Below are 22,787 nucleotides of genomic sequence, written 5' to 3'. Positions count from 1 at the left end.
CCCTTACAATTTTTCTTTCTTGTTGGAATGTATATATTCTGTGTATTCAGAAATATCCCTTTAAGTGTCTGCCGCTGCATCCCTGTAGACCTATTCCTTAACCTAATTTTCCAGTTCACATGAGCTAGCTCTGCTGTCATGCCCTCATGGCTGCCCTTATTTAAGTTTTACAGACTAGTTTGGATGCACTCCTCTCTCTCTCAAATTGAATGTAAAATTCAATCATAATATGATTGCTGCTACCAAGGTGTGTCTTCACTATCAAGTTGCACAGTATCAAGTCTAGTATAACCTGTCCCGAAAGTATTCTATGAACTCCTTATCTATATTGCCTTTGCCCATCTGATTTTTCCAATCTATCTGTAGATTAAAATCCCCCATGATTATCGCTGTACCTATCTGACAGGCTACCATTATCTCTTCTTTTATGCTGTGTCCTATTGTGTAGTTACAATGAGGGAGCCTCTACACCACTCCCACAAGTGTCTTCTTGCCTTTATCATTTCTCATCTCAACCCAAACTACATCCTGGTTTCCTGAACTTAGGTCATCCCTCTATAATGTAATAATCATAGAATTGTACAGCACAGAAGGAGGCCATTTAGCCCATTGTGTCTCCGCCAGCTTCTGATAGAGCTACCCAGCTAGTTCCATTCTCCAGTCTTATTCATCACTTTCAAACATGTATCCAGCTCTCTTTTGAAATCGCCTATGGAATCCGCCTCCACCACTCTCCCAGGAAGCACATTCCAAATCCCAACAACTCTGAGTGAAGAAGTTTCTCCTCATCTCACTCTTAGCTCTCTTGCTGACCATCTTGAAATTGTGACCTCTGGGCACTGACATGCCAGCTAGTGGATACAGAATATCCTTCTTCACCCTGTCAAATGTGTTTATAATTTTGAACATCCCAATAAGGTCACCTCTTAATCTTCTCTGCTCCAAGGAGAATAAGCCCAATTTCTCTAATACTTCTTTGTATCTAAAATTCCTCATTCCTGGTATCTTTCTAGTGAATCTCCTCTACACTCACTCTCTAGGGCTTTAACATCCTTCCTTAAATAAGGTGCCCAGAACTGAACACAAAATTCCAAATGTGGTCTGACCAATAATTTGACCAAAACCATCATTAATTAACAGAGCCATCCCCCCCACCATATCCGAGCTTCCTGTCCTTCCTGAATGTCATGTTCCCTTCAATATTCAGGACTCGGTTTCTGTCAGCCATTAAAGACATGGCTGCAGGATATCAGATAATATTCATTTATTTCTAATTACACTATTGGTTCCTGTGCTTTGTTTTGAATGCTATGTGCATTTAGATATAGAGCCTTTAGTTTTTGTTCTTTTATTGTTTTTGTAATGTCTGGCATTATCTGCGGATTTACTCTTAGATTTGTACTCTCTGCCCTTTCTATCACAGTCTGTCTATTATTTCCCATATTGGTATATTTCTCTTGCTTGTCTGCACTCTTTGGTTCATCACATCTTCCCAGATTTGATCTCTTGCTCCCTCTATATGGTTTAAAACCCATTCTACTTCCCTAGTTATGCGGCTCACCAGAATATCAGCCCTCGGACAGTTCAGGTGTAGATGGTACAGCCTTCACTTTCCCCCTTATTACCTCTGAGGATCTGCTTCTTACTTTGGTGCCTGGCTCCTCATACTGACGATGCAGATCCAGCCTGTGTCATTGGTACCGACATGGACCATGACCACTGGATCCTCCCTCTCCCACTGCAAGTTCCTCTCCAGCCTGGAGCAAATGTCCCAAACCCTGGCACCAGGCAGGCAATACAACTATCTGAACTCTCGCTCCTTGCTGCAAAGAACGGTGTCTACACCCTCACTATACTGTCCCCTACTACCACTACATTCCTTTTGCTCCCTGCAGTTGAATGATTTCCTGTACCACGGTGCTATGATCAGTTATCTCATTCACCCTACAGTCTCTCATCCAAACAAGCTGAGAAAATCTCAGACCTACTGGACAATTGCAGAGGCTGACACTTCTGCACTCCTGCCCTTTGGGTCCCCTTACCCTGCACTCCTGCCCTTTGGGTCCCCTTACCCTGCACTCCTGCCCTTTGGGTCCCCTTACCCTGCACTCCTGCCCTCTGGATCCCCTTACCCTGCACTCCTGCCCTCTGGATCCCCTTACCCTGCACTCCTGTCCTCTGGGTTTCCTTACCCTGCACTCCTGCCCTCTGGGTTCCCTTACCCTGCACTCCTGTCCTCTGGGTTTCCTTACCCTGCACTCCTGTCCTCTGGGTTTCCTTACCCTGCTGTCCTCTGGGTCCCCTTACCCTGCACTCCTGTCCTCTGGGTTTCCTTACCCTGCACTCCTGCCCTCTGGGTTCCCTTACCCTGCACTCCTGTCCTCTGGGTTTCCTTACCCTGCACTCCTGTCCTCTGGGTTTCCTTACCCTGCACTCCTGTCCTCTGGGTCCCCTTACCCTGCACTCCTGTCCTCTGGGTTTCCTTACCCTGCACTCCTGTCCTCTGGGTTTCCTTACCCTGCTGTCCTCTGGGTCCCCTTACCCTGCACTCCTGTCCTCTGGGTTCCCTTACCCTGCTGTCCTCTGGATCCCCTTACCCTGCACTCCTGTCCTCTGGGTCCCCTTACCCTGCACTCCTGTCCTCTGGGTCCCCTTACCCTGCACTCCTGCCCTCTGGGTTCCCTTACCCTGCTGTCCTCTGGGTCCCCTTACCCTGCACTCCTGCCTATTGGATCCCCTTACCCTGCACTCCTGTCCTCTGGGTCCCCTTACCCTGCACTCCTGTCCTCTGGGTCCCCTTACCCTGCACTCCTGCCCTCTGGATCCCCTTACCCTGCACTCCTGCCCTCTGGGTTCCCTTACCTTGCACTCCTGCCCTTTGGATCCCCTTACCCTGCACTCCTGCCCTCTGGGTTCCCTTACCTGCCTCAGCTGCATTCACACCCACCTGTCCCTGACCACCTTCCAAATCAGAAGACTTTATCCAAAGGGGTGTGACCACCTCCTGATACAAAGCGTCCCGGTAACTCGCTCCCTCTCTGAGGTGTCACAGTGTCTGCAGCTCAGCTTCCAGCTCAATGACTCTGAGCTAAATCTCCTCAAGCCACAGACACTTACTGCAGATGTACTTGCCCTGGATTACACTGATATCCAAGAGCTCATGTGTGCTGCAGACTTGACACATCACCTGTCCTGCCGTCCTTATGTGCTTTAGTTAATTACTTCATTATTTTATTAAATTATTTGTTTTATTTATATTATTAATTTTACTGCTATTCCTGTACTATTTTAAACCTTAGGAATATAACCTACCTTAACCACTTACTGGATGCTCACCAAACAGCTAGCTTCATCCTCTGTGATAGAGCAAGAACCAATTCCTACAGCGTGGAAAAATTAGAAAAAGCAATGAAGTACCTCCCTCTCCCCTGCCCCTCCCCGCACACCTCCCTCCCCCTCCCCGCACGGCTCCCTCCCCCTCCTCGCACACCTCCCTCCCCCTCCCCGCACGGCTCCCTCCCCCTCCTCGCACACCTCCCTCCCCCTCCCCACACGGCTCCCTCCCCCTCCCCATACAGTTCCTACCCTTCTCACAGAAGATGTGCAGGTTTGATGGATTAGCCATGATAAATGTGTGTGGTTACAGAGAGGGTGAGGGAAAGGGTCTGGGCAAAGTAGAGAAAGAGTCGATGGGCCGAATGACCTCCTTCTGCACTGTAGGGATTCTATGAAAACAAAATTTTTTCCTATTTCCCCTGATGTGGTGTCTGTCATTAATGCCGATTAATGTTGTTAAACTTTCTGCCCTCCTTGAGAAACCGTCCGAAAGGTGTGCTGGTTAGGTGCATTGGCCATGTTAAATTCTCCGTCAGCGTACTGAACAGGCGCCGGAGTGTGGTGACTAGGGGATTTTCACTGTAAGCCTACTTGAGACACTAATAAAAAAAAAACTTTTCTTGATTTTACCAAAACCAGTACTCTCAGAACCCATGGAGCCAGAGTGTGAGCAAGTCATCTTCAATCCGAGAGACTGTCTAAGAGGAAGCCTCTTTCCTGCAGCATTGACCTTAATTTTCAGATTCATAAATTTGGCTTTACCTGAAGCTCCCCCATCCTTATTAGTTTAGTAGAGGCCTACTAAAAGCCATCCTCTTGCCCTTGTTGCACCCCCAACATAATTGTCCCTGCCTGGTTTAAGTGGAATTCATCCCAAAGGAACAGCTCCGTCTTCAGCTCATGGTGCCAGTATCCCAGACTGGTTCCTGACTGGTTACCTGACTGTTTCCTGGGATGGCAGGACTGATGTATGAGGAGAAATTGAGTCAGTTAGGATTATATTTACTGGAGTTCTGAAGAATGAGGGAGGATCTCCTAGAAACCTATAAAATTCCAACCGGACTAGGCAGGGTAGATGAAAAAAAGGATGTTCCCGATAGCGGGGGTGACCAGAACCAGGGGTTCATAGTCTGAGGGTAAGGGGGTTGACCGTTTAGGACAGAGATGAGGAGAAATTTCTTCACCCAGAGAGTGGGCAGCCTGTAGAATTCGCTACCACAGAAAGCAGATGATCCAAAACATCGTATGTTTTCAAGAAGTCGTTAAGCGAAGAGGATCAAAGGATATTGAGTTGGTTGATGAGTCATGATGAGTCATGATCATAATGAATGGCGGAGCAGCTCGAAGGACCAAATGGCCTCCTACTGCTCCTATTTTCTACGTTTCCCATGAATCAAGCTGTCAGAGCGATCACACATCCTCCTCCACGCTGTGTCATTTGAATTGTGATGGACAGGAAGTCTGTTACCTTGCCAGCAATTGTTACGTTCTTGAAAGAACTTCTCTTGAATTTGGTTCCTCACAATTACAGTTTAAAATTTAGTTTGTCATCTGCCCTGAGCTTAGTTCTTATGTGCTTTTTTATCGTACGGTTAAATAATGTCCTGGGATGCAGACCACATTACACTTCACTTTCACGTCCCATTGCTCTTTAACACTGGCTGACTAAATTCTAGCACAGACCTATGCGTGGCTGTTTCTAGAATGCATCACCAGCTCACACTTTCGGTTATTTGCAACGTTGGCTGGAATTCTCCAGCTGTTCACATCCTGTGCCGCTGCTGCCAGCGAGAATGGGGAATTTGGCGCCCAGCCAATCTCTGTTCACTGCAGCGGGACTGGAGAATCCCAGCTGCGGGTGAGGTCGGAGAATCAGGACCTTTACTTTTGTTACTGATTTTTATGCCCAGCCACAAACTTAGCAGAATTGACTTTACTTTTAAGTGCAGTTTCTGTAGTTTTTTGAGGCAAATGCGAGGCCAGTTTCTGTTTTTGGACAGCCAGATCCTGGGGCCTATATTGAATGACTAATGGGCTGCTTTAATGATGATGCTTGTGGGATGAAACTTGGCCAGAATGTGAGTGAAGTTCCTTCCATACACTGCATGGAAATATTAACCTAAATCATTTGTTCATGTCCTTAAGCACAGCTTGAAACCGCAACATACTGACTCAAAAAGTGGGAGTGCTTCTGAATAAAAACTAATACATTGTGCCACAAGGGGACGGGTGGTGAGGAAACCCAAGCTGTTGTGTTGATTCATTTCATTTCTTGGAAGGCAATTTATTGTCATAAAAACAGAAAATGCTGGATAAACTCAGCGGAATCTGGCAGCATCTGTGGAGAGAGGAATACAGTTAATGTTTTGAGTCCGTATGACCTTTCTATAGAACAATATTTTGCTTTTATTTATTGGCATGCTTCATGAGGGAACTGTAAGAAAGTAAAAGGGAACATTAAGGGGTTATGATTGGCGGGTACTGGAAATATTGGAAACATGGGATGAATCCTTATCCTTACAGTGCAGAAGGAGGCCATTCAGCCCATTGAGCCTGCACTGACAACAATCCCACCAGGCCCTATCCCTGTAACCTCATGTATTTACTCTGCTAGTCCCCCTGGCACTAGGGCAATTTAGCATAGCCAATCAATCTAACCCACACATCTTTGGACTGTGGGAGGAAACTGGAGCACCCGGAGGAAACTCACGCAGACACGGGGAGAACGTGCAAACTCCACACAGACAGTGACCCAAGCTGGGAATTGAACCCGGGTCCCTAGCGCTGTGAGGCAGCAGTGCTAACCACTGTGCCACCGTGCCGCCCTAAATGAGGAGTAGGTCATTCAGCTCTTTGACCTGCTGCATATTTCAGTTAGATCACGGTGAATCTGGATCTTAACTCCAAGTGACTGTAACCCTTTCATTCTCTGGCGTAACAAAAATCCTCCCACATCAGTATTAAAATGTTCAATTAACCCCAATCCTCAGCAGCATTGTGGGGATGAAGGGGGTGGAGGAGGAGGAGGAGGGTTGGTGGTGGGTAGGGTTCCAGATATCCACTGCCCTTTGTGTGAAGTGCTTCTTGACACCATCCCAGTGAAGTTTGCTCACTTGTTCTGGATTCTCCTCCCAGTCCTCCCCGCTCCAGGGGAAAGTCTTTCCCCTTTCTCAATCCACCTTTTCAATCACAAATATCTCAGCGAGCTTACTCTTCAACCTCTGTACGCAAGGCAATGCCAGGCTAGTCTCACACAACTTGTCCTCTTAATTTAGCGTGGGTATCATTCTGGTGAATCTAATCTGCACCCTTTCCAAAGCCAATATCTACCCTGAGATGCAGGACCCGATTTTACCATCACGTTGCTTGGGTTATCGGGTGCAAAAACTTGGTAAAGGCGGGCGTGAGGTGAGCAGTGCGATTCGTGACCGCCTCCGCAGCCGCTCCCCCTTTACCAATGGCCTAAAATGGCTACCGTAGGCACCGCGCCCAAAATGGGCACGACGTCAATTTTAAATCCATTTGCACGCATTTAAATTGACTTAATGGGCTGCACGCCCAACCTCACCGGCACCTCCCCCTTTACCACCGCATTCGCCCATCCAGATTCGGCGCAAAACAGATATGCTCGCCAAAGGTCCGATTTGGGCACTCCAGCTTCTGAGGAGGTAAGTTCAGAGCTTCCAGCGACTCTGACACAGATCAGTGGGGGGGAGCGGGGTGGGGGGGGGGGGGCGGGGTGGGGGGGGGGGGGGGGGGGGGGAGGTGGGTCAGCTGGCTCTCCGGTGGTGGTGGGGGGTGGGAGGCGGGTCAGATGGCTCTCTGGTGGAGGGGGGAGGGAAGCGGGTCAGATGGCTCTCCAGTGGTGGTGGAGGAGGCGGGTCAGATGGCTCTCTGGTGGGGGGAGGCAGGCGGGTCAGATCGGTCTCCGGTGGGGGGAGGGGGGTAGGGGGCCGCGATTGGTCTGGGTGGCGGGCGGGTGGGGGGGATAAGGGGGTCAGTTATGTTGTGGGGTGGAGCAATGTCTTTGGGGGCCAGGGGGAGGCAGTACCCGGCCCGGGAGCGACGTGGCAGGGGAGTATTTTTCTATTTTTTGTACTGCGCATGCGCAGTTGAAGGCTCCAATCGGAGCTGCAGTGTTTGGGGTGCGATAAGCCCCGCCCACAGACTTGTGCAGCGCGATTTCAGGCAGAGTGTGTATGGGTGGGGGGGGGGGGGGGTGCCGGAGAACTGGTCATAAAGTCGGATCTGAAACACTCCCAGATTCAGCACTTGGAGTCAAAATGGTGAAATCAGGCCACAGTCTCCAGAACACAATATAAAGAGATTTATGTAACTGAAGCAGGACTTCCACCTCTGTGCATTCGGCTTCCTTGAAATAAAGGCCATCATTCCATTAACCTCTTTCACTATTTTATGTACTTGCTGTCTAGTTTCATGCAATTTCTGATCTTCAAAACTCCCTATTGTTAGTTTTTGCCTTCTCATTTTATACAAAATGACCTGATCTGGCTGAGTTTACTCCAAAGCAGATATCTTCACATTTTCCCCCTATTGAACACCACCTACCACTTTTATTTATCCACCCTCTTAATCTGTCAATGTCCCTTTGTAGGTTTAAGCTTCCATCTGTAAGGCATCTAACTTGGTGTTGGCAACGGACTTGATATACAGCTCTCTATTCCTTCATCTATGTCAGAGATAATATAATGAGATGCTGAGGTACCAGTATCCATTATTCCTGCTCTCTGCTTTCGACATCCTAACCAATTCCCTATCCAAGCAGATAATCATAGAGATATACAACACAGAAAAAGGCCCTTTGGCCCATCGCTTCTGCACTGGTCAAAGACAAACCACATATCTATTCTAATCCCATTTCCAACATTTAGTCCATAGCCTTGTATGTCTTGGCATCACAAGTGCACATCTAAATACTTTTTAAACGTTATGGATCTCTGCCTCCATCACCCATTACCTTTCAGACAGTGCGTTCCAGACTTCCACCACCCTTAGGTGAAAAAGTTTTTCCTCACATCCCCTCTAAACCTCCTGCTTAAATCTATACCACCTGGTCATTAATCCCTTCACCGAGGGTAAAACTTTTTTCCTGGCTACTCTATCTATAGTAAGAAGTTTCACAACACCAGGTTAAAGTCCAACAGGTTTATTTGTTAGCCAAAGCCACACAAGCTTTCGTGGCTTTTGCTACCAAATAAACCTGTTGGACTTTAACCTAGTGTTGTTAAACTGCTTACTGTGTTTACCCCAGTCCAACGCCGGCATCTCCACATCATACTCTATCTATGCCCCTCTTAATAATATACATCTCAATCATATCCCCCTCAATCTCCTCTGTTCCAAGGAAATCAACCCCAGTCTATCCAATCTCTTCTTAACTAAAACTCTCCAGCTCAGGCAACATCTTGGCAAATCTTCTCTGCACCCTTTCCAGTGTTATCACATCCCTCCTATAATGTGGATTTCAGAACTGCTCACAATATCCTTGCTGTGGCCTAACCAACATATTATATAGTTCCAGCATAACTTCCCTGCTCTGAAACTCTATGCTTTATCCAATAAATGCAAGTATGCCTTCTTAACCACTGTATCCATCTCCTACTACCTTAAGGGACCGGTGTATATTCACACAAAGATTCCCCTGACCCTCATTGCTTCCCAGGGTCTTGCCGTTCGTCATGTGATCCCTTGTCCAGTTTGTCCTGCCCAAGTGCAGCACCTCACACTATCCAAATTGAGTTCCATTTACCACTGATCAGCCGATCTGCCCAGTCCATCTATAGCCTCCTGTAATCTAAGGCCCCTCACTATTTACCACCCTACCAATTTTCATATCATATCTAATACCCAGGGGGCGATTCTCCCTAAAGAATTCTAAGTGTCGAATTCGTGTAAAAACTGGAGTAAATCCTGCTGGTTTTTTCAGCGCGAGTTTCCAAATGTATCTCCCACACTCTGTGCACTGTGCTGTGCCCTTCCCACGTGAAAAATCAGTGGGCAGGGCCTATTCCCACTGGAGAGGCTGGCAGCATAGCGCTGAGTGGGCCACTGCGTATGCCCCGATCGGCACATGTACAGTGGCTCCGCACTGCCGGCCTCCCAATCACTGGCCAACCCCGCAACATTGCCCTTTCAACCCCCCATGGCCCAATCACTGCCCCCCCCCCCCCCCACCCGACATGTCCAGGGGTCAGCCTCGCACCCCACCCCCCCACCACTGTCCACCTTGATCTCCCACCAACAGTCCCGATTTCCCAATTCTCTCTCCTGTGCCGCCCCCCCCCCCCCCCCCCAGCAGTCCCTCTGCAGAGCGGCAACGGGATCCTCCATCCCCACCGATCTCCCCCCTGACCACCCCCCCCCTCCCAGCCCCTTGGCACTACCCAGTACCTGGTGGGCAGTGCCAAGATGCCCCCCGGGCATTGGCACTTTGCCCCTTGTGCAGTGCCGGGGGCAAGGCTGGCAGTGCCAAGCTGGCAATGGCCAGGGGGCACTCCTTGTTACCCCTGACCCACTGGGGGGGCCTTGAGGGGCCCCCCTACACTCCAGCGGAGTCGGGCTGCCAGCTCCCTGTACATGGGGAACTAGTCCAGGGCCCGCTAATACGATTCAAATTATATTTAAATTGGCATTAGAATAATTTATACAGCTCCATGCCAGAAATCGGCACGGAGCTGACGGCGCCAGAAATCCGGTGGCCGGAGACAGATGGAGGCCTTGGCGTCCAGCGGGGACCCCACTAAACGGCCTCCACTTGAGTCTCCCATGTCTTTTATACCATGTGCTCTCATTTTTGTCAAATTGGTAGGTGGAACTGTGTTGGATGTCTTCTGAAGTCTATATAAAAGATATTTAATACATTGAGGTAAAACTCATTAGGATATGAGCTCTGGTCTTTGTGACCGCCATCGATTGTCTGAGCATCAAGTTTAAGAACAATGTAATTTACAGGAGCCCGTTGGTGGTTGTTCCACTGTCCCTCTGCTCCCCTTTCCACACAATAAACATGATTCCACGCCCAAAGCAGTGTGACCACTGGGGAAAAATAGAAGAAGCGGCCATTAGATGGAGACTTCAGAGGAAAAGGGAAAAAAATAATGAGAGTGGGAAAATAAAGTATTGCAACCAGAGGGAGCAGGGGAGATTTTGAACTATTAAACAACTACCTACACTCTCTCCCCCCACCCTCTACGTCACCAGCAATTGTACCAACCTGCGTTGGAGGGGTGAAGAGAAAGTTACTTGTACTGCAGAAAGATTCCTGGTAAAAGGGCCCTATTGTCTTTAGGGCGGCACGGTAGCACAGTGGTTAGCACTGCTGCTTCACAGCTCCAGGGACCTGGGTTCGATTCCCGGCTCGGGTCACTGTCTGTGTGGAGTTTGCACATTCTCCCCGTGTCTGCGTGGGTTTCCTCCGGGTGCTCCGGTTTCCTCCCACAGTCCAAAGATGTGCAGGTTAGGTTGATTGGCCATGCTAAAATTGCCCCTTAGTGTCCTGGGATGCGTAGATTAGAGGGATTAGCGGGTAAAATATGTAGGGATATGGGGGTAGGGCCTGGGTGGGATTGTGGTCGGTGCAGACTCGATGGGCCAAATGGCCTATTTCTGTACTGTAGGGTTTCTATGATTTCAAAGGGTCACAATCTCAGAAATGGAGCTGGGCTGTTTAGAAGTGAAATCAGCAAACACTTTTTCCCATAAATGATATTATAAATATGGAAACTGCTCCCCCAATCGTTGGGGTGGCAGAATGGTTAGCACTGCTGCCTCACAGGGACCCGGGTTTGATTCCTGGCTTGGGTCACCGTCTGTGCGGAGTCTGCACATTCTCCCCGTGTCTGCATGGGTTTCCTCCGGGTGCTCCGGTTTCCTCCCAGTCTGAAACACGTGCTGGTTAGATGCATTGGCCATGCTAAATTCTCCCTCAGTGTACCTGAACAGGCGCCAGAATGTGGCAACTAGGGGATTTTCACAGTAACTTCATTTCAGTGTTAATGTCAGCCTACTTGTGAATAGTGGGACAATTGAAAAATTCCAGATTGAGATTGGTCGATTTTTGTCACAATATTGTGGAATATGGATTGAATCCCACGTAAAGGGATTTAAGGCACAGATCTGTCATCATCTAATTGAATGGCGGAACAGTTTAAAGGGCTGAATGGCCTTCTGTTACTTTTTTCCCTATATTTCCATATAATATGATGAGATTCCAACAGAACGGTACAAGAATGGTCTGGATTAGAACTCGTGGGATGACAGGAAGTTTAATGAACGAAACTAATGAGAGTTTAAACAGAAGTGTATCACAGAAAAGATCAATTTTGGTGGTTGACAAAAATATACGTTCTAAAAGACATTTAATGCTCAGAGGAATTAATTTGGGAGAATTTCAGTTATGTGTGCTCGTGATAAAACACCGAGCTTGGTTGGCTTGTTTTATTGTCTTGTTTTCTGCTGTTGTGAACAGCAGACTTTGAATATTCCCCCTTTCTGTGATCCTGGTCACATGTTAGAAATTCAAAAAGTTTAACTTGATTACCCTTCCTCTTTTCAATTCACTGCCGCTATCAAACAGCTAAAGGAAATAAGGAAATAGCATCTCACTCTGGCCACTAGCAATGTGTGGGGGTGGAGGGGGAGAGGATTCTCCCGGCCCTCTGCACTGTATTTGTAGCGCAATGGGCCGGGGGACTCGAGTGGAGGTCACTTTGTGGGCTCCACGGTGGGTGCCACGGCCTCCGCGAGTCTCCGGCCGCCGGATTTCTGCCACCGGAACTGTATAATTTATGCTAATAGATATTTACATCTACATTACATTTGATTAGCGGCCCGGGGCTGAAGTTTCCGGGTCCGCTACCGTCTCCCCCCACCAGGAGTATTTCACTCCAGCAGGGTTTACAGTAGCACCCCACTTGTGGGGAGCTGGTAGCCCGACCCTGCCAGGAGTGAAGGGCGGCGGGGGGGGTAAACAAGGCCTCCAAGAGGGTTGGCACAAAGTGCCACTGCCTAGGGGGCACCTTGGCACTGCCCACAAGGCATTGGGCAGTGCCAAGGGGGTGGAGCTTCTTGTGGGCAGGGTCTATTGGGGACAGGCCTTCTGGGGAAGCGGGTGTGGGGGTCCCACTGCCACTCTGCCCTCGGGCAGAGTGACAGAGGGAGGGAGGGCAGTGATCGGTGCTGGGCATTGGGGTGGAGGAGGGTCAGTCCGCTGGGGGTGGGTCGGGGCTGCAGTGGGGGTGGGGAGGGGTGAGGTCAGGACTGTGGGGGAGGAGAGTTGGGTTGGGCTGCTGGAGGGGGGGGAAATCAGGAGATCAGGGCTGCGGGGGGTGGGGTGGGGGGGGGGGGGGTGCGAGGCTGGCCCAGGGGTCCAGTGATCGGGCCTTGGGAGGAGGGGGTCAAATGGCTGGTGGTGCGGGGATCGTGGGGCTGGCCAGTGATTGAGCTGACCAGCAATCAGGAGGCCGGCAGTGCGGGGCTACGGCCCATGCGCCGGTCTCAGCACTGACAGATCAGCACATGCGCAGTGGCCCACTCAGTGTTATGCTGCCGGCCGCTCCAGTGGGACTAGGCCCTGCCCCTGATGTTCAGTGTGATTCTCGCTAGTGCAGAGTGTGGGAGATTCATTCTGAAACTCCCGCTGGAAAAAACAATGTGATTTACTCCAGTTTTCACTCAAATTCGACACTTTGTTTTGGGAGAATCGCCCCCTCCGGTTTTTCCAAACGCTTCGGTCATTATTGTCTGTCCCAAAGCCAGGATTCCCACCCACTGCCAGCTCCCTTCCCCTCGCCCGCTCTGGCCCCCTCCCCCTCGCGCGCTGCCGGCGCCCTCCCCCTCCCCTCACCTGCTGCCGGCGCCCTCCCCCTCCGCTCGCCTGCTGCCGGCGTCCTCTCTCGCCCACTGCCGACCTCCACACACCCAGAAGAAGGGAGAATTTTGCTGTAAAGATAATTCAGTTTCATTTATCTTCAGCATTGCTCTTTCTTAAAACTGCCCACCCCGCCTCAATCTTTGAAAAGCTGCAGTTTCATTCGTCATAGGGTTCAGCTTACTTTTCCTTCAAATTTAAATTGTCTGTTTCTTGGAAAGCAGAATTATCCTTGATTGAGAATATCTTGAATGTGCACCCAAACTCAAAGGGGTGATACGGTGGCACAGTGGTTAGCATTGTAGGTCATCTGGCCCCTCGAGCCTGCTCCGCCATTCAATAAGATCATGGCTAATCTTTTCGTGGATTCAGTTTCACTTACCGTCCACGCGCCATAACCCTTAATTCCTTTACTGTTCAAAAATGTATCTATTCTTGCCTTAAAAACATTCAATGAGGTCGCCTCAGCTGCTTCACTGGGCAGGGAATTCCACAGATTCACAATCCTTTGGGTGAAGAAGTTCCTCCTCAACTCAGTCCTAAATTTGCTCCCCCTTATTTTGAGGCCATGCCCCCTAGTTCTAGTTTCACCCACCAGTGGAAACAACTTCTCTGCTTCTTTCTTATCTATTCCCTTCATAATCTTACATGTTTCTATAAGATCTCCCCTCATTCTTCTGAATTCCAGTGAGTATAGCCCCAGTCTACTCAGTCTCTGCTCATAAGCCAACCCTCTCAACTCCGAAATCAACCTAGTGAATCTCCTCTGCACCCCTTCCAGTGCCAGTATATCCTTTTTCAAGTAAGGAGACCAAAACTGTATACAGTACTCCAGGTGTGGCCTCACCAGCACCTTATACAGCTGCAACATAATCTCACTGTTTTTAAACTCCATCCCTCTCGCAATGAAGGACAAAATTCCATTTGCCTTCTTAATTACCTGCTGCACTTGCAATCCAACTCCTTATGATTCTTGCACAAGGACACCCAGGTCCCTTTGCACAGCAGCATGCTGCAATATTTTACCATTTAAATAATAGTCCGTTTTGCTGTTATTCCTACCAAAATGGATGACCTCACATTTACCAATATTGTACTCCATCTGCCAGACCCTCGCCCACTCACTTAGACTATCTATATCCCTTTGCAGACTTTCAGTGTCCTCTGCACACTTTGCTCTGTCACTCATCTTAGTGTCATGTGCGAATTTTGACACACTACACTTGGTCCCCAACTCCAAATCATCTATGTAAATCGTAAACAATTGCAGTCCCAACACTGATCCCTGAGGCACACCATTAGACACTGATCGCCAACCCGAAAAACACCCATTTACCCCCACTCTTTGCTTTCTGTTAGTTAACCAATCCTCTATCCCGGCTAATACATTATCCGTAACACCGTGTACCTTTAGCTTATGCGGCAGTCTTTGGTGAGGCATCTTTCAAATGCCTTCTGGAAATCTAGATACACTACATCCACAAGTTCCCCATTGTCCACTGCACATGTAATGTTCTCAAAGAATTTCACCAAATTAGTCAAACATGACCTGCCCTTCATGAACCCATGCTGCGTCTTACCAATGGGACAATTTATATCCAGATGTCTCGCTATTTCTTCCTTGATGATAGATTCAAGCATTTTCCCTACTACAGAAATTAAGCTAACCGACTTATAGTTACCTGCCTTTTGTCTACCTCTTTTAAACAGTGGCGTCACATTTGCTGTTTTCCAATCTGCAGGAACCACCCCGGGGTCCAGCGAATTTTGGTAAAATACCACTAGTGCATTTGCTATTTCCCCCGCCATCTCTTTTAGTACCCTGGGATGCATTCCATCAGGGCCAGGAGACTTGTCTACCTTTAGCCCCATTAACTTGCCCAGCACTACCTCTTTCGTGATAATGATAGTTTCTAGGTCCTCAGCTGCCATAGCCTTCGTGTCATCAATTTTGGCATGTTATTTGTGTCTTCCACTGTGAAGACTGACACAAAATACCTGTTCAATACCTAGCCATTTCCTCATTTCCAGTTATTACATCTCCCTTCTCATCCTCTAAAGGACTAATGTTTACTTTTGCCACTCTTTTTCATTTTATATATTCGTAGAAACTTTTGCTATCTGTTTTTATATTCTGAGCTAGTTTACTCCCATAATCCATCTTACTTTTCTTTATAGCTTTTTTTGTGGCTTTCTGTTGATCTTTAAAGATTTCCCAATCCTCTAGTTTCCTACTCATCTTTGCCACTTTGTATGCATTTTCTATCAATTTGATACCCTCCTTTATTTCCTTAGATATCCATGACTGATTATCTCTTTTTCTACAGTCCTTCCTTATCATTGGTATATACTTTTGCTGAGCACTGTGAAAGATCGCTTTGAAAGTCCTCCACTGTTCCTCAATTGTCCCACCATAAAGTTTTTGCTCCCAGTCTACCTTAGCCAATGCCTCCCTCATCCCTTTGTGGTCTCCTTTGTTTAAGCACAAGACACTGGTATTGGATTTTACCTTCCCACGCTCCATCTGTATTTTAAATTCAACCATACTGTGATCGCTTCTCCCAAGAGGATCCCTAACTGCAAGATCATTAATTATTCCCGTCTCATTACACAGGACCAGATCTAGGATAACTTGCTCCCTCGTAGGTTCCATTGCACACTGTTCGAGGAAGCTATCGCGGATACATTCTATGAACTCCTCCTCAAGGCTGCCTTGACCGACCTGGTTTGACCAATTGATATGTAGATTAAAATCCCCCATGATAATTGCTGTACCATTTTTACATGCATCAGTTATTTCTTTGTTTATTTCTCGCCCCACCATGATGTTATTATTTGGTGGCCTATAGACTACCCCGATCAGTGACTTTTTCTCCTTACTATTTCTAATTTCCACCCAAATGGATTCAACCTTTTTTTCCATAGAATCTATATCATCTCTCACTACCGCCCTGATATTATCCTTAAATATCAGAGCTACACCACCTCCCTTACTTTCCTATCGGTCCTTCCGAACAGTCTGATACCCCTGGATATTTAACTCCCAGTCATGACCATCCTGCAACCATGTCTCTGTAATGGCTACCAAATCATATTCGTTTGCAATGATTTGTGCCGTCAACTCATTTACCTTGTTTCGAATGCTACGAGCATTCAGATAAAGTGCCCTTATACTAGTTTTTATGCTTTCTTTTTGAATTCTAACACTTTCATTAATAACATCTCCTGAGTTCTCCTTCCTTTTAACTTTTCTCCTAATTTTTGATGTAGTTGGGACCTTTTCCCCACATTTTGTCCTTGCTCCCTCCTCGCACTCCTTACATAGGTTTCCCATCCACTTGGCATGTTAGTTTAAACCCTCCCCAACCGCTCTAGCAAACACTCCCCCAAGGACATCAGTCCCAGTCCTGCCCAGGTGTAACCCGTCCAATTTGTACAGGTCCCACCTCCCCCAGAACTGGTCCCAATGCCCCAGGAATCTGAAACCCTGCCCCTGACACCATCTCTCCAGCCACGTATTTATCCGATATATTCTATCATTTCTACTCTGACTAGCACATGGCACCGGTCGTAATCCTGAGATCACGACCTTTGAGGTCCGATTTCTTAACTTTCTTCCCATCGCCCTGTATTCTGCTTTTAGGACCTCATCCCTTTTTTACCTATGTCGTTTGTACCAACGTGTATTACGACCACTGACAGTTCACCCTCCCCCTTCAGAATGTCCTGCAGCCGCTTTGCAACGTCCTTGACCCTAGCACCAGGGAGGCAACATACCATCCTGGAGTCTCGTTTGTGGCCACAGAAACGCCTGTCTATTCCCCCTTACAATTGAATCCCCTATAACTATTGCACTGGCACACTTTTTACCCCTCCCCTCTACAGCAGAACCAACCGTGGTGCAACGGGTTTGGCTGCTGCTCCTTTCCCTAGCGAGGTCATTCCCCTCAACAGTATCCAAAGCCGTGTATCTGTTTTGCAGGGGAATGGCCACAGGAGATTCCTGCACTACCTGCCTAGCGGTAGAAGGCACTTTATACCACCGAGTGGCAACAGGGATCAGAACACTGATGAAAGGTTTAAAGTTTATTTATTAATGTCACAAGTAGGCTTACATTAACACTGCAAGGAAGTTACTGTGAAAATCCCCTAGTTGCCACATTCTGTTGCCTGTTCGGGTACACTGAGGGAGAATTTAGCATGGCCAATGCACCTAACCAGCACGTCTTTCGGACTGTGATAGGAAACCAGAGCACCCATGCTGACATGGGGAGAACGTGCAGACTCCGCACAGATAGTGACCCAAGCCAGGAATCGAACCCGGGTCCCTGACGCTGTGAGGCAGCAGTGCTAACCACTGTGCCACCATGCTACCCGGTGGTGTAGTGGGAAAGTTTGAGTTGCAGGATCTCAAAGAAAATGTGTTAGCCGTATCAGTTTTAAACCAATTGAGTGGAGGGGAGTAGGAGAAAGAATAAGGAGTTTTCAAAAAAGATTCCCTGTGGAAGTCTGGTCCGCAAGTTGACCTTAAATTGTTTTTAATTTCAGAAACTGGAGAATGAACGAGAAAACCTGGATGATCAATCAGATATGGCAGGATCCACAGCGCGTAAGTTCATGTTTGTGATATGAGGTGATATGAGGTGGTATGGATGTGGTAGTCAGAAAGGGGTGGGTGGTTCATGGTTAATAATTTGAATAGACTGTGCAGTGATACAGCTGTATGTTGTGGGATGAAAGTAGTCATGAACTGGCGACAAGATGGCAGAACATCTGGTACCTTGAAATCTACAGATATATAGTGGACTATATGGGAACATACACTGGGGAACAATAAAATATTTAACACACACTAAAATCAAGGATGAGAAAAAAAACATCTGTATCACTGAACTATATTCTGCTGATAGCTCATTTTATCCAGCCACATTTCTACCCCAGATTCCCCTAATATTTAACTTAATTAAGAGTCATTCATGTGAATGAATGTGTCCTCATTCATGAAGACATAAGGAGGCTACAAAGTAAAATAGATTATGTGAGTGGGCAAATGGAGCAATGTGAGCAATTGTGAAATTGTCCATTTTAGCAGGAAAAATAGAGAAGAAGCTTATTATCTAAATGGTGAGAGAATGTGGAGCGAGATGCAGAGGGATCTGGGTGTCCTAGTGCATGAATCACAAGGCTTGTATGCAGGTACAGCAAGTAATTAAGAATGTTAATAGAATGTTATTGTTGTGAAGGGAATTGGTTGCAAAAGTAAGGAGGTCATGCTTCAATTGTACAGGGCACCAGTAAGACCACATCTTGAATATTGAGTACAGTATTAGCCTCTTTATTTAAGGAAATATGTAAATGCATTAGAAACAGTTCAGAGAAGGTTGATTAGACTAAAACCAGGAATGGCTAGGTTGTGTTATGAAGAAAAGTTAGTAAGGTTAGGTTTGTATCTACTAGAGTTTATGTCTAAGAGACGACTTGATGGAAACAGAGGGGTATTGACAGGGTGGATGTGGACATGATGTTCCTGCTTGTTAGAGAATCTATAACTAGGGGTCGCTATTAAAAATAAGGGTTTGCCCATTTAAGACAAAGCTGAGGGGAATTATTTTTCTCTCAAAATCTTTGAAAGCGTGTCTTTGAAAATCTCTTCCTCAAAAGGCAGTGGAAGCAGAATCTTTGAATATTTTTAAGGCAGAGTTAGATAGATTCTTGATTAACAGGGGATGAAAGATTATCAGGAGCAGACAGGAATGTGGGTTTGTGGTTACAGTTGGATCAGCCATGATCTTATTGAATGGCAGAGCAGGTCGAGGGGCCGAGTGGCCTACTCCTGCCCCTAATTCATATGTTCTTAATTCTTGCCAAAAGCTTTTTAGAAGTCCAGACATGTGCTTTAATTGTAAAGTCCTCAAAGAAGTCAAGCAATTTTATCAAATCATCTAGATCAATACCAGCTCTACCGCTGTCATAAAGCTCTTTTCATATATCGACTCATCCACCATGTTTACCGTGGCAAATACTTCTGCATTTAGTACAAGCTGCATTTTTACCCCGCGTCAACACTAACTGTAAATTAATCATTAGATAATTTCTGTAGTTTATCTTCCATTATCAGTTGTTTGATATAACCTTTATCCTTCAGCGTTTTAACTTCTTTTTAAAGTTCTCTTAATTGCTCTGATACTAAAAATGTTTTGAATTGTGTCCTGCAATCATTATTTGATTTATTTCTCATTTATACTTTGTAATCCATCATAACATTTTCCTAATCTACCTTCCCTTTTACGTAGATTACTAAATCATTTTTAAAATTACAGTTTTTGAATTCACCACTCTACTGATCTCTTATTTTCTTTCATGTCCCTGAAAAAATGATCAATCCGTAACAGATCTAATGTAATTTCTTGTAGTTTATTTTTCACTGAAGGTTAGCTTCTTAAAATTATGTATCTTTGATTTGTTTTATTATTGTCACATTTATTATTGTCACATATATTAGTGTACAGTGGAAAGTATTGTTTCTTACACTCTATGTAGACAAAGCATACTGTTCATAGAGAAGGAAAAGAGAGAGTGCAGAATGTAGTGTTACAGTCATAGCTAGGGGCGGCACGGTAGCACAGTGGTTAGCACTGCTGCTTCACAGCTCCAGGGTCCCGGGTTTGATTCCCGGCTTGGGTCACTGTCTGTGTGGAGTTTGCACATTCTCCTTGTGTCTGCGTGGGTTTCCTCTGGGTGCTCCGGTTTCCTCCCACAGTCCAAAGATGTGCGGGTTAGGTTGATTGGCCAGGTTAAAAAAAAAAAAATTGCCCCTTAGAGTCCTGGGATGCGTAGGTTAGAGGGATTAGCGGGTAAAATATGTGGGGGTAGGGCCTGGGTGGGATTGTGGTCGGTGCAGACTCGATGGGCCAAATGGCCTCCTTCTGCACTGTAGGGTTTCTATGATTTCTATGATAGGGCGTAAAGAAATATCAACTTAGTGCGAGGTAGGTCCATTCAAAAGTCTGACAGCAGCAGGGAAGAAGCTGTTCTTGAGTTGGTTGGTACGTGACCTCAGACTTTTGTATCTTTTTGCCGATGGAAGAAGGTGGATGACAGTATGTCTGGGGTGCGTGGGGTCCTTAATTATGCTGGCTGTTTTTCCGAGGCAGTGGGAAGTGTAGACAGAGTCAATGGATGGGTGGCTGGTTTGTGGATGGACTGGGCTTCATTCACTACCCTTTGTAGTTTCTTGCGGTCTTGGGCAGAGCAGGAGCCATACTGAGCTGTGATACAACCAGAAAGAATGCTTTCTATGATGCATCTGTAAAGGTTGATGAGAATCTTGGTGGCCATGCCAAATTTCCTTACTTTTCTCAGAAAGTGGAGGTGTTTGTGAGTTTTCTTAACTATAGTGTCGTCATGGAGGGACCAGGACAGGTTGGTGAGCTGGACACCTAAGAACTTGAAGCTCTCGACTATTTATTTGTAAGCTCACTAATTCAGATTGCTGAATAACCTCAAAAGTGTGTGTGATCACATTGTGGTCACTTCCTCTGAGGTTTCACTTCTTCTGTTTTGTGGGTGATGTGCTGACTATCGTCAAGAACTGGATATGGTAGTGAGTTTCCCTTGGAAAATGCATTACTCATTAGAAATTCACTGATCCAAAAAGATGCTCAAGTCAAAGATGGGGCTCTAATCCTTTGGCACCAGTTTTATGGCATGTGTTCTCACTAAGTGAAACTTCTCAGTAGGAGCACAAGGTCAGTGGATTTATCACATTGCATCAAGGAGCAGCCTTGAAACAAATTTATTAGCTCTAATTATATTGCAGGTGGGCTGGTTAGCTGAGTCAGCTAGATGGCAAGGACGTGGTGTTTAATAATGCTGATGATGCAGGTTCAGGGTCCATACTTGTTGAGGTAGTTCTTGGGGTCTGCCTCTTCCCCCTACCGTACAGTGATATCCTGGCATTAACCATGATTAGCAATCCTCATTCCAATGAAGAAACAACATTATTGTAGAGAGATTCTATTGCGACACCTTCATTAGGTCATTTCTGGTTTATACACGGAGAGACGGTGGTGTAGTGGTATTGTCACTGGACTAGTAATGCAGAGACCCAGGGAAATGCTCTGGGGACCTGGGCTCAAACCCCACCATGGCAGATGGTGAAATTTGAATTCAACAAAAAGCTGGAATTAAAAGTCTAATGATGACCATGTTTGTTGATTATCATAAAAACATATCCAGTTCACTAATGTCCTTCAGGGAAGGAAGTCTGCCCTAATTACCTGGTCTAGCCTACATGTGACTCCAGACCCATAGCAATGTGGTTGACTCTTAAATGCCCTCTGAAATGGTCTAGCAAAGTCTTCAGTTCAAGGGCAATTAGAGATGGGCAATAAATGTTCCTGAACGAATGAAAAAAAAATACTGGGATGGTTAAATCACCCATTGTTACATTATTTTGTGCACTTACTCTCATCTCATTGTGCAAGATCCAGATGCAATCATTCATTTTCCTGGTCTGGGGGTCTTATATTTTCTGAGATACTTCGGCCATTTGGGAAACGAGAGCTCAATAATAAAATGGAGAGAAAAACATGGCTGGCAATCTTGTGTAAAAACAACAATGCTACCTTCATGAATAACCAGGAACATTGCTACATGCTTGGGCTCAGAAGAAAGATGGGGGGAGTGGGGATAGCTCAGTTGGTTGGCCAGCACCTGAGCCTCTGTGGCAGCCCCCTGGTATTCCAGGCTGGCTCCTATGGTGCTGGGCCATACCTGGGCTAGCCCTGGCACCCTCACCATCTCCTTTGTGCCTCGGAGGCAGTTAGCAGGAATAAAGTGAGCTGGCATGGCTCGAGTCCAAAAAAACATCTTGAATCTATTAGGAGGGGGAAAACAGAGAGTCAGTAATGTTATCCATCCTTTGATCCTCGAGTCCTCCCGAATCCCACTGTAATCCAGTGTTTGAAGGCTTACCAACCCTCCTCATACCCCCGCCCAGCACAGAGCTACTGCCCACACCAACTAGCTTGCACAGTCATGGAAACTGACCCATGGCCCCTCATCTTGGCCCATGGCCTCCAGCCTGGATCATCCCTCCCTTCAATTCATCAGTTATGGTGCGTATCATGTTCTGCTGCAAGTGGATGCCTCTCTGTGGCTCCGTGGCTGCAAGCATCAGGCCGCACCTGTGACTGCCTCTTCCCCTGAGACCTAGTGAGATTTAACGCCTGGGGGCATCGCTAAATTACTGAGGATGATGGAGAGTTGAAAAGGAGAGCCAGGGCTAGGATGAACATGGGAGGGCACAGCTGCTCCGTGAGGTGAAGAAGGATACTTGGTGGAATCTCCTGAGTGAACAAAACACCACCTTCTTTCAGGCAAATTGCCAGACTCCAAAGAGCTGGGCAGCCATGCTATAATCTGGCACCCCTACCCCACACCCCAGGGAGTTGCCGGCTGCCCCTTGGTGTGAAAAGTTACAGTCTTCACATTCTCTCCCACACACGAGGAGCCAGTGGGCACAGCATTTGGTGTTTGCGATAGACTCTATGGTCCTTGT

General features: G+C 46.9%; 1 protein-coding gene across 4 annotated transcripts in view; it reads left to right on the top strand.

The window, feature by feature from the left end:
• The window catches only part of c14h21orf58 (chromosome 14 C21orf58 homolog), a 137,480-nt gene that overhangs the window by 66,537 nt on the left and 48,156 nt on the right, over window positions 1–22,787 (top strand). For all 4 annotated transcript variants that reach the window (XM_078228849.1, XM_078228850.1, XM_078228848.1 and 1 more), the window contains exon 2: window positions 17,774–17,834. In XM_078228849.1, coding sequence (XP_078084975.1) covers window positions 17,816–17,834 — 19 coding nt within the window. In that variant the 5' untranslated portion in view covers window positions 17,774–17,815. The remainder of the gene's footprint in view (window positions 1–17,773; window positions 17,835–22,787) is intronic.

Source organism: Mustelus asterias, chromosome 14 (genome assembly GCF_964213995.1).
Source record: "Mustelus asterias chromosome 14, sMusAst1.hap1.1, whole genome shotgun sequence".
NCBI classification, from domain to species: domain Eukaryota; kingdom Metazoa; phylum Chordata; class Chondrichthyes; order Carcharhiniformes; family Triakidae; genus Mustelus; species Mustelus asterias.
Note: the sequence above shows the minus strand (reverse complement) of the source record. Positions and strands in the feature narration are given on the sequence as shown.